The sequence below is a fragment of the Rattus norvegicus genome, chromosome 4 (assembly GCF_036323735.1).
Source record: "Rattus norvegicus strain BN/NHsdMcwi chromosome 4, GRCr8, whole genome shotgun sequence".
Classification (NCBI taxonomy): domain Eukaryota; kingdom Metazoa; phylum Chordata; class Mammalia; order Rodentia; family Muridae; genus Rattus; species Rattus norvegicus.
The window spans coordinates 161,487,654-161,500,506 of record NC_086022.1 but is presented as its reverse complement, the minus strand read 5'-3'; the positions used below and the strand labels follow the sequence as shown (position 1 = coordinate 161,500,506).

Below are 12,853 nucleotides of genomic sequence, written 5' to 3'. Positions count from 1 at the left end.
ACAATAAAAACAAAGGAAAACATATGAGAACCTGCCTATGATCCTTGGTATAATAAAGGATATCTCAACTAAGACACAGAATTTAAACTGTAAGGAAATGATAAAATATATCCCACTTAAGTCCTCTGTGAAACTTAATTGGAAAGACAACACAGAACATATGAAGGGGGATTTGCAAGGATGACTTGCAAAGGCTTAACCTTCCAGATATAGACAAGTGACGCTAAAGGCAATTTGAATAACATCATCCAAGAGAAAGTACTAAAGACTCATTGATCCTCAGAAATAAAGGCATCCAAGCGCCACCCAACAGGCATATCCAGTGCTACTGGGGTCCCCAGGACGCAGGGAAATGAAAAGCAGGGCACCAGGGGATGTTGTTTTGTTTAGTATTGTCAGAAAAGTAAGGCTCAAACCCCTACCTAGTTCACACAAGGATTTGTGAAAGGGGAATGTACATCCTTTTAGGAGAGTGATTTGGTGCAACCCCTTGAGTTGATTTTAAAACATATCTACTCTATTTGAAGATGCTGATACTCCCCAATCCAGAAAAAGCTACTTCTAAGCCCCAGAGAGACTCTAACATGTCTCTACACAGCAGTTGTAGCACAGGGCAAGTGACACAAAGGTGGAAACAAGCTCATGATCAAAGACTAGAATAAATGAACAAGTCAAAAATAATGTGTCAGGCAGAGGGCGTACCTTGGCGAAAGAGCGCTTGCTTGCCTCGCATGTATGAGGCCCTCGGATTTGTCACCAGTGCCCTCTTGGTTCAAAATAGCTGCAAGCAAGATTAATAAAGCTGCTAACCCTAATTACACAGGGGACCTTCCTAAAGCAAGCTGAGTAATGTGTACAAAACGAAGCTCTCGACTGCCCTCCTCACGGTTTCATTGACAGTGCCCCATTTCTACGATCCACCCAGGAATATGAAGAACCAAGCTGAGAGAGTGCCGGATGCTGAGGAGACAGAGGCTATGACCCAATGACATAAAACCACCCGATTCCTCTCTCTAGTCCATGTCCTTGTCATGTGATTATCCAAATGTGGTGTCTGTTTGTCTACCTCTCAAACCTGCTTTAATCAGCACAGTGTGGTCAAAGCAAGCATGTGTCTGTTCTCTCTCTCTTTCATCCCCAACTTCCACTCTGTGATCAAACTGGAGGATGAGACATAGTGAAGGAAGGAAAGCAACGCCATCTACACCAGAAAGTAAGCCATCCATTCCCGCCAGCCAAGGCCAAATGCCAAGCCCAGGGCATCAGTTGTCCACCAAATCTATGGCTGACTGGAGACTCATCAATAAGCTAAGGAGAGCCAAGAAAAGAGCTAATGTGACTCACAGAACTATGAAACACAAATGCTTATCAATATCTGATACAAGAGGAAAAAGGGAAGTGGGTCAGCCTGGATCTATGGTGCTTAGTGTGTTCCAAAAAGGAGCCCAAAGTCAAGTGCTGGAGTGCACAGCTATAATTCTAGCACTTGTAAGGTTCAGGCAGGAGGATTATGGGTTCCAGGCAAGCATAGACTATATTGTGAGACCCTTATTAAACAAACAGCAAACAAACACAGCACATTATAGTTAAACAAACATAGGGACTAGGTGTACAAGAATGTACATGGGTAGGATATGGTAGGCTGAATAATTTCGTTGAACTTTTTATACATTTTGGAGGCGTTTTATAAGAAAGAAAATTCAGTTAGAAAATGTTACACCAGCCAAAATGATTCTTAGAAAGAACAAAGGGTATTTATCCACTTCTCCTCTCAGCTCGCCACCACATAACATGCAGCCAGGGACTGGTCCCCTGCTCTACCCCACGACTACCCTTCTCCCTGCCTTCCTAGCACTGAATCTTCTTGTTTCAGCTTCTCATCTGGGGGGCAGGAAACAACTCATCAGCTCGCCAACAAAAGAACTGCAAGAGATAGCCAGTGACGCATGGCTGGGCAGATCCTGCACTGTAAGTTATGTGGGTAGACTTGACATGCCCTAACTACTTCATCCTATTGTTATGTTTAAAACTTAGGCTCACCTGACAAAAATACAGCACTTCTTCCTGCTCCACTCAAATACAAAGTTAGTCACCTACCCTGTGACTTCCTCCCGAGATTCTAACCTTCCAGACCCTTTGTATCCGAAACTTTCCACCACTGACACAGGTGGTGCTGTCTGCCTGCCAAGAGGATTTGGGCTTGACCCACTGAGAATAACAAGGGCTTTCAGAGGATACCCACTCAGAGCCAGAGAAAGGCAGGGCTAAGCCCACTTCTCTCAATGGATTTGACATCTCTTTTGGATCAAGCATTGCTAATGTTTCTATTTTGACTCCCACAGCACTCTTGCGTTTTGTTCTGCATTAGTTGTCTGTCCTGGTCATGGGTTGGCTGGTACTTTGAGTTACCCTGTGTTCTTTCACCAACTCCTCGAGGACATAGTGTTTTAAGTGACTTAGTATCTCTACTATCTAATGAGAGGAAGGAAGGAAAGGAGAAAGGTCAGACAGGAAGGAAGATAGGAAGAGGAGGAGGGCAGTCAGGAAGGAAGGATAATAGCAAACATTTATAGAATGACTATATGCCAGGTAGTCTGCTCATATTTGATCCTTCCAACTACTCAATGAGGTAGATACTATTATTAATTTCCATCCAGCTTACCAATGAAAAAGCATGCTTAAGAAGGGTAGGTAATACGCCTAATGTGACAAGCCACAGTACATAAATTGGAGCCAGCCTTTGAACCATGTTTGTGTAAACTTCTCAGGCAATGCTCCCGATTTCTGATGCCATATACTCTTGCTTGGATTAGACACTTTTGAATATGGGGAGCTAACAGGAAAATGAGATTTGATATAAAGGGGAAAAATGAAAAAAATCTAGAAAGGATGGAAAAAAGACAGATACCCGTCAATCTGTTTTCCTCCTGGGTCATACCTATCTATGACAACACCGTTCCTGCTGGATACCTAAACATCTCCAGAGAGGAGCTGTTGGCTGTCTTTGTGATGAGTTCTAAGTTTCAGTTTCTGTATGATGCATCTGAATAAGAATGACCTTCATAGGTTCATATATTTGAATGCTTAGGGATTTGTATTTGAAAGGATTAGAAGGTTTGGCTTTGTTGGAGGAAGTGTGTCACTTTGGGGTTTCCAAAGCCCAAGCCAAGCTCACTGGCTTTCTCTTGCTGCCTGTGGATCCAGATGTAGAACTCTCAGCTTCTTAGCCAGCGCCATGTCTGCCTGCATGCTGATGACAGACTAAACCTCTGAAATGATAAGCAAGCCCCAATTTCGAGTGTTACTTTCGTAAGAGTTGCTGTGGTCATGGTGTGTATTCATAGAGGACATTGGCTAGGACAATAAAGATCCACAGATGGTTCTATGTGTCCCCTGCCTCTGAGATCCTCATTCTTCATAGTAATTCTCTTCACTTTCCACAGTAGCTAAACACACTGGATTAGTGAATGCCCATCACTACTTTTTGAAAAAATATCAAATTATGTTTCTCTAAGCCTCTGTCCACATTTCTGTTAGCTGATGAACACACCTCCATTGGTGTTTCTGTTTAAAGTCACGTTATTTGATACTTATTGTTGATTCATTCACATTGAACTCCTGGCCGACAGCATTCGAACCCATGCCACATTTGACATGTTCTCCATAAAGCACACCATGACACCTTTCTTAGGCTTATGAGCATCGGATGGCACTTCAGCACAGTGCTTTTGGATCATTTAAAATAGCAAACTAATTAAAAGCACAAAAATAAAAAAACCCACAGCACTAAACAGATCAAATGAAGCATTTCTTCTGTTATGAACTCAAAGCAAGGCAGTAAGGCATCACCCTGCCCACAGGAACCAGGCATGTGTGTGTGAACAACTCAGTTTGTTAGGTGTTCCATGAGTGCTCAGGAAGAACTGAAAGTCCTCCACCAGGAACGTATCACACATGTGTTAGTTACTTTCCTATTGCTGTGATAAAACACCATGACCAAAAGCAACTTGGTCACTGTCCACCATGAAGGGAAGTCAAGACAGGAACCTGGAGGCAGGAACTGAAGACACCATGGAGGAGTGCTGCTTACTGACTCTGTTTGCTGTGGCTTGCTCAGCTTGCTTTGTTATACAACACAGGACCACATACTCAGGGCCGGCACCACCCACAGTGGGCTGAGCCCTCCCACATCAATGACTAATCTACAAAATGCCCTAAAGCCCAATCATATGGAGGCAGTTTCTTAATTGAAGCTCATTCTTCTCAATTCTGTGTCAATTTGACAAAAAACAAAAGCAAGCCCCAAACCCAAAAACCTAACCAGCAGAATGTATGATATAGATTTGATGAAACTACTGCTTTTGTTGCCCACCCCCACCTGTGTGTGTGTGTGTGTGTGTGTGTGTGTGTCTGTGTGTCTGTGTGTGTGTCTGTGTGTACCTGTCCATGCCATGGACACCAGTGAGCTGGATTCAAGGCTTTGCCATTATTCCATTGAGACAAGATCTCTCACTGAACTTGGATTTAGGGAGGTAGCCTGCAAATCCCAGAAATCCTCTCGTCTCTACTCTCCACAGGAGTGGGTTACAGGTCCATGCACAGCCACACCAAGCTTCAAACTCAGGTACTTCTGCCTGCGTGGCAAGTGCTCCCACCCACTGAGCCACTCCCAGTCACCACAGTTAGTGACCTTTGCAGGCACACTGCACTCAAGTGAGCAGGTAGGTCCACGCAAGTGGGATCTGTGATTAGCAAGAATGGACTGTATGTGGCATCAAGTTCAGCCAACTCTTAGACAGTTTCCTATGGGAGAACGGAAAGCACAGCAAGAGAAATGCCAAGCGTTCAGTGCTAACCTGAGCTGTGTGTCTTTGGACATGATGCCACACACACTGGGTCTGTAGGGAACCTTAAAAGAGAGGACACGCGTCTATTCCCCGATCCCTCTGTTTCCAGCTGTGGTACCCCATTTGGGGTTCTGTGTATTCTCTGTGCTTTAGGACAAGAATCAGAGCTTACACCAAATGCCAAAGTTCTGTTTTTGATTTTGGGTTTTGACTTCCTGGAATTATATAATGACAAGTCTACTGTAGAGCATGTGTCAGCTGCTACACGGAACTGCGCCTCACAGACTGCTCGAGTAATTTCAACTGTGTGCTGAGCGTTCACATTCCAGCCGTGTGGGGACACTAGGGTCCCGGGTGGTTAGAGGACAGAAGATCAGTTATTTAAAGGGTTCTGAAGATAATGGCATACTTTTGGAGTCTGGTGTGAAATAACCCTTTTATCGGTTCACATTTATGATAATGATTTTTACACTGCTTCGGGTGCTCTTGGTCTTTCTATCCAGCTCTGTGGCTTCTCCCCAGGACTCAGGAATGTTGCTGCGCTGAAGAGTTTTCTTCGTGTGGGACATGAGATGCAACTGAAGTGACATACATGACGGTGTGTGCTGTGTCAACAACAGGGCTGCCAACTCCTGGGCCAGCGGGATTCTTGGGCTGAAATTCCTTTTCCATGTGTTTCTTCCATTTTGGTCCCAGTGTCGTGCTGAGACCCAGCTGGCGCCAGGCCTCTAGATCAATGGAAAGGGTATGGCCTCCCTTGCTGCACTTGGGAACAGGTGTGGGCTGGGAGGAGCAGTGAAGAATGGAGGTCTCGGGCTCAGCGTTCTGGTCTCAGTTCCATACCAGGTTGAAGGCCTTGAGGCCCTCACAGTCATCTATCTTAGGGACAGTCAACTGTTGACACAGACAGAAGACTGTTCACCAGGACATTCTTTACCCGTGCTGGGTTAAGGACACCACCACCACTTCTCTCAACATACTGGCTGTTCCTTACCGTACCATTTGCAGTTCCACCTAGAAAGTTTGCTATCCTTCCTGTTATCAGAACTGAGGATCTACTCATCTATTATGACTTAAGCTGTACTGTGGCCCAACTGAGTGGAATGACCCTTGGGAGGTGTGGCCTACTCAGAGCAGCTAGGGGCTGGCGGGGCACCTTTGAGAATATTTGCCTTGTCTTTTGCTTCCTTTGCTCCTTATCCACCAAGAAGTGAGCAGACACACTCCCACCAGAATGCATTGTGCTCCACAGGCCCAAAGCAACAAGGCCAAGTAACCATGGGCTGGATGCTTATTAAGCTGACTTCTCATATATTCTGTCACAGTGACACAGCTCTCACAAAGTGCTCTCCTCCAAGAAGCTGATCAGAAGACTTGGTTCTTGACTCAAATACAAAATTCTAGGCTCCTGTAATTACAGAATGATTAAAATCCTCACCATATAACTATATGCAACCATGTTTTAATTACAATTGTGATGCAAGTTTTGGGTGTGTTTTCATCAGTGACATCTAACATTGTAGGAATGTTTTCTCCAATCTTATCACTGATGTATACTGTATAATACAGCACTAACTGAAAACTGGATACTCAATACATTTGCCTTGATTTTACAGGTCAAGTTTTACTTTATATTGTCATTCAGTGAAGGCCCCATTTATAAGTGACTTGGTAAAGCAGCCTTGGGGTGACAACGAAAACTGGTCAGCAGCATTCATCAACCCCCCTGGACTCTGACAGCCCCAGCACTCTGACAGCTGGATGCAGCTGTTGAGATGTGGTTCCCCACAACCCTGTTCCCAGAAATAAAGACTCTGAGTTACAATTATGTTCACAAACACCTTGGCCACAAGCCTTGGTTGGGTCCCTAGATTCTAACTTAATAACCCATTTATTCTAATCTAAGTCTGCCATGTGGCTGCTTACCTCTGCTCAGCTCCCAGGCTTCCGCTGTCCTCCATGTTCCCAGGAGAATCCCACCCACCCTCTGGCCCAGAGTCCTTACTGCTTACCAGAATTCCCTGCCTCAGCTACCAGCCAATCGGCTTTATTTGACAGGTGAAGCTTCCAAACAGACATAAGAGATTCCCTCTACACACCACAGTTCAATCTGCTGGTGTGCCCCTAAAATGTTTCAGCCCCACAGCATCTGTAGAAAGATCCTAAGGCCTCCTTTTGAATCCTCCCACTCCTGGTACGCCCCTGGCTCAGAGTGCCTTTTATTGATCCCACTGTATTCACACCCCAGCTAAGCCTACCAGTTTAATAGAAACGGTCTAATCCTGACCTGTCCATCTCTGGTTTCTAGCCATCTGCCCTGCACCAGAATTAATTCTAATGAGAGCAATGGTGCTTGAAAGACCATTTCTTCCAGGAAATGTGGAATCTCCAAAAGCAGTACCAAGCCCTTGGCAGAGAACTTGGAAAAATTCATATTTAATGGTCAGTGTGGACTGGGTTCCATCTCTTCCTTGAGTAGAAAATCAGGAGATCCCTCCATGGGAAAGTATTCTGTCCACCATCAGAGAGTCTACCACAGTTCTGACACTCTGCCATACTAAGAGATTACTGTGCTTGTTTTCTTCACATCAAGAAATACCACTTTATTATGACACCAAAGACTTCATATTTCATCCTACTGTGCAATACCAACACCGAATTACCTGGATGTGAAGAGACCTCAGCTTTTATGGATGTCTGTGCGCTGCTGTAGTAGTCACTGCTCTTAGCAATACACATGGGTTCCATGATGAGCAGCCCATGAGGAGAGAGTGCCCCAAAACCAAGTTGGACAAAGGAGAACAAACATCGGAGATCAGAGTCAGAGACCTGAAAGCCGTTTCTGTCATGGAGATGAGGGGAGGAATGGGGACAGGGACTCCAGGGGATGGAGAAATAAAATCGAGCCGTTGGTCAGTGTTGCAGACACCAGAACGCTACCAGGCGTGGGTTTACACTAACTTACATCAGGCCGACAAAAAAGAACACTATTTTCCCGGCCCATGAAATGTTATTAATAGACATGGGCAAGGTCACAGAGGGAAGGTGAAACAGGGGTAAAGAATTCAAAGCCTTCTCTGACTCTAACTTATACAACCTTAGAAAGAGATGATTAAAAGCCAGGCTTTGAAACAGGAGAATTTAAAACAACATGCACATTTGTCTGGTATATTTACCAACTACAAAAACATTTTCATAAGAAACTTACACTGAAATGTATATTTAAATTTTGATTTGACAGATAAAGTAGAAGGAAGATTGTACTCGTATGCCCGATTATGCCTGTTCCTAATACAGAACTCATGCCTTGGAAAAACCAGAAGTCTCCATGGAAACGCAATGGCATACAAGTGTCCGTGTTTGAGAAACACTTTAAGTGTTAGCATCATCATCCCCTGATAGGACATATAGGTAGAAAGAAGAGCTATTATTCCACAAAGGACTGAGTAAGAGCTCACTGGGAGCTGCTTCTGGTCTGTGAAGCAGACACATTTTGGAATGTTAGATACGTACATCATCATTAACAGGGGGCTCAGGGCCCACCAGGCACCTTCCGCTCAACAGGATTCCAGGAGTTCAGAAATCCTCTTCTGTCAGTCAGTGTGTCAGTGTATGGTTTAGTGCTTGGATGTCAGAGTGAGTGTTGAGGAGACCCGGAAGATCTGTGGGAGCATGTTACTCAGCTGATAAAACATTTCTTCAGAAATGCTCTGTAAGAGGGAGACAAGGGCAAATGTGCACTTGTTAGATCCTCACTGACACTTTCGGTCTTTCAAAGTATTTTAAAACATGGCTGTCACTCTAGATAGGGAGAATAATATGTGAAAATTATCTTTCATGATGAATTCAATTTTGTACGTATAGATTGGAACTGCTTTTCTGATTCCAACCCTCTGGAAACTTACATTGTTTTTATCAAGTAAAGCTTTTGGTCACTAGAGAAACCCCTAGTCAGCAGCAGCAGCATGAGTGGAAAACTAGTTTTGCTAAGTTCTAAGCAGAATTCAGAGCTGTTGAGGGTAGCGGCACATGCCCCAGACCAGCCCCAGCCCCAGGCAGGGGTAAGCAAATCTGAGTTCAAGTCCAGATCCACAGAGCGGTAGGTGCTCAGATCTTTGACAGTACACTGAATGCCTGCACAGCACTCAAATATTCTTCTCCCCTTAAAGTTAGGAAGCTATACCTTACATTACGTAGAAGAGTTCATGGTGGCATGCTTGGCTGTGCCTCTGAGGAATCTTAAAAGGCCTTAGTTTGGAGTGGGATCTACTCAGATAACACAGCTGTGGGCTGGGGCAGGATCTGCTCAGAAAACATACCTGTGGTACCAGAAATTGCACTGTCCGAGAAATTCCTCCATCCCATGAAGCCATCTCCATCATGAAACCTAAAACAGAACAACAAGCTGCTATGTTATGAGCTTCCATAGCAAGATGAGAGGGAATTTCATGTGGAGCCTCTTGTCTTGACCTCTTAGCCACTTGTCTAGAGGAAAGGCTACATTTCTGGGAGAGATAAAGACCCACACTTCCCAATTCTCTATGCTAGAAAGGTTTAACAGTCTTGTCAACATGCACAAAGGCCTACAAGAGCTTTGTAGGCTGAAGATAAAACAGATAATGAAAGGTTAACTTAGCATGTGACTGAAATTAAAGTCAATCAAGGGCAGCAGAAACACCAAAGTGTAAGGAGCACTGGTGGGGGTTTGTATTAACCATCAATTTGACCAAGATCTCGAATCATGGAGACTTTGCATGTCTGTGGGGTTGAGGTGGGATGATGCACCCTCAGTGCCCTCAGTGTGGGTGGCATCGTTCCATTGGCTGGGGTCCTAGATTTTGTAAACAGGAGACAGCTACCGGAACACCAACATTCACCTCATTCACCTCTTGGTTTCTTGACTGTAGATGCATAGTGACCAGACTGTATCCTGCTGCTAAGTCTTCCCTATTGCCAGACTGTAACCTCAAAGTCTGAGCAAAAATAAAGCCTTTCTCCCTTCCTTTGATTTTGTCAGGCCTTTTGTTTCAGTACCATGTAAAGTAACTAATACACTACCCAAATATCCTTATATCTCAAGATGGCTAGAGATATGTTTACTTTGTAACTGGTAAAAGATAAAATAAAGTCTATTATGAAATATTTGGCCAGTTAAGTATTTGACCAAAGCACAGGGACAGAGGCAAGTTGGTCTTTCCTTTAGGAAGCTATTCTTTCAATAGCTGGGAAAGCCTTACCTTTGACACACTTAAACACCAGTTCAGCTCTCCTTAAGCACCAAGGTATAGTCATTTCCTAAAAACAAACACACACACAAATATGTGTTCAGTCTAATTTCATAAAAAAACTATATCATCAAAATGAAATGTTATAGTATAATCAAATCTTCATTTATATGTAATTCTGAGTGTCCCTATTTCAGATGAATCCAGGATAACATGCTAATCATCCCAAATGGATTTTCTTGGCTTTTAGACATACGACTTCTGGCCAATAGACTATCCTTATGGAATACAGGTTGATTTAATGAGCCTAGCAACCCAGACTTAAAAATGAACGTATCTGTGAAATTTTAAAGTTGGCTAGTGACATAGGAACTTCACCAAACAAACACTGAATATTAGCATAGATAATGCAATCGAACTGCACAATAACTTCAAGTATAACAAAATGCTTAATTTGCCATAGAACGCATTATCACAAAAGTGACAGAATAAATGAGCAGTCCCCAGCCGACAGCTGATGAGTCCGATGCACTCATTGTCTTCATTCATTCTGGAATAACTGAGGGTGGAGGAGATCTCAGGCAGGGAGGGAGCTGGAGGAGAGAGACTCCTCAGAAGATCAGTTTCAGGGAGCAGCTCCTTTAATTGGAGGTTGTGGGGAGAAGACATTCCAAACCTTTGGGGTGTGAAGGGGCTATCAGGGTGGTGTACAGCATTGGTCAGGGCTGGGGTGCTAGGGCTGCCTCATTTGCATAAGGAAGAATTCCGGGTGATTGCTGGACTGGCCCTGTAAGAAGAGGGGGAGTTTGGGGTTGGGGATTTAGCTCAGTGGTAGAGCGCTTGCCTAGGAAGCGCAAGGCCCTGGGTTCGGTCCCCAGCTCCGAAAAAAAGAACCAAAAAAAAAAAAAAAAAAAGAAGAGGGGGAGTTTAACCTAACTGTTCCCATACTGACCTACTCTGATGCTGGCCCAAGGCAGAGGGAGCTCCCACTCCTGCTCTTGAGAGGAGATTTCCAGGGTTGAACATGACTGGATCTCATCTCTGGACCAGCTCCTCCCAGTTCTGTGGTTCCCTGATCCCACAAAAAGCAAGCAAATCTTTTCACTGCTCCTCTCAGAGAGCACCACATTTTACCCACTAACGCCACGTTCCCTTGTTTTGTGTGACTAATATATGGCCTACAACAAATATCTGTGAGACAAATTAAGAACTTCACACTGTTCAGAATGCTGTGATCTGACAGTCATTGATGTTACTTAGAAGATAGACTAAATGCCAATTCACGATCCCAGCACAGACACAAGAGTGAGCTAGAGTCTACGAGAGTCTAAGGTGCATGCACTGTCATATCAACTTCATTTTATTGCTCGGCAGTGGGAGTCTCAGAAGACACGCCAGACAGCTACCCGTTCTCCGTCCAGCAATCCATCTCCTGAGTACGTTAGATGTGTGCCAGCTTTCTTACTCTGTCACTCATGCTTTCCTGATTAAACCAGTACCTCAGGGGGTGGAGAGATGACTCAGCACTTAGGAGCACTTGCTGTTCTTACAGAGGACCCAGGCTCAACTCCCAGCACCTAGCGGTGGCTCACAACTATCTGTCACTCCAGTTCCTGGTGATCTGACACCCTCTTCTGACCTCCTCAGGTACAACCATGAACATGGTGCATAGACACATGCAGGCGAAACACTCACACACAAAAAATAAAATTAAAAAAAATGAAATACTCCCTCAAACCCTTTACCTAAAGGAGTAGTAGCTCTTAGAAGTTCAGAAGGCCATGAGAAGACATGATTTGTTACTCATTTTCACGGCCTGTGGCCAGCAGTTACACAAGAAGCTCACTCGCAGAGGCAAACTTCAGAATAAATTGTTGTAGTGAGATACAGACCGAGTGGGCAGGCAGCAGTAACAGAATTCACAGAGTAAGTCCCATGTAGTGGCAAAGCTGTTGTCTGGGCAACATGATTCAGTGAATGAATGCACTATACAGGGGGTACCTCAGAAGCTAAATGGATCAAACTCTGAAACTTGGAATCAAGACAGAAAACGGAGTCATGTTATCACACTATATATCATAAATGGACATTGCACTAGGAATAGATTCTAAAAATCTAAAACTGAAATTAAGTCTTAATTTAGATTTTAATGAGAAAAATGCCTTCTATCTAAGCAATGCCCACACGTGGATGCGTGAATCTTTGGATCAGGGTTAAGGGTGAACTACTGGAATTTTTACTTGCTTATTTTCTTTTCTGATTTTTTGAGACAGTATCTTGCTGCATGGTCCAGGCTGCAAAACTCTTGGCAATCCTCCTGTCTCAGCCAACTGAAGGTTAAGATTACAGATGTGTGGAACCAAGCCTAAAGCCTCAATATGTCATGTTAGGTTTCCACTCTAGGTCTTCCTAGTTTATGTTCCAGTGGAAAAGATTACATGATTATTCTTTACTTCTCATGTATGTGCCTCTGAGATACTCAAAACATTTTTATAAATAAATTTTACAGCAATTATAGACAGCAAGCACATGGATTTGTTTGTTTGTTTGTTTGTTTGTTTGTTTCGGTGGCAGAGGCAAGATCTCACTATGTAGGCCCAGCAGGTCTAACATCACAGAGATCCTCTGCCTCCTGATTGCTGGGATTAAAGGTCTTGAGCCATCAGCTTGTTTCCTACTTTTAACATTAAATATTCTGAAGACAGTTACAGTGTACTTATATATAATAATAAAGAAATAAATCTTTAAAAAACACTAAAGTAACACAAGGCTATTATAACT

General features: G+C 43.8%; 1 protein-coding gene across 2 annotated transcripts in view; it reads right to left on the bottom strand.

The window, feature by feature from the left end:
• Positions 1-6,293: 6,293 nt before the first annotated feature.
• The window catches only part of Ferry3 (FERRY endosomal RAB5 effector complex subunit 3), a 35,272-nt gene continuing 28,712 nt past the window's right edge, over positions 6,294-12,853 (bottom strand). The window contains exons 12-14 of one of the 2 annotated variants that reach the window (XM_039107454.2): positions 10,085-10,142; positions 9,167-9,234; positions 6,294-8,557 (exon numbers count right to left, since the gene is read on the bottom strand). In XM_039107454.2, the coding sequence (XP_038963382.1) occupies positions 8,465-8,557; positions 9,167-9,234; positions 10,085-10,142 (219 nt within the window). In that variant the 3' untranslated portion in view covers positions 6,294-8,464. The remainder of the gene's footprint in view (positions 8,558-9,166; positions 9,235-10,084; positions 10,143-12,853) is intronic. The other variant, NM_001106623.1, reaches the window with a different exon arrangement.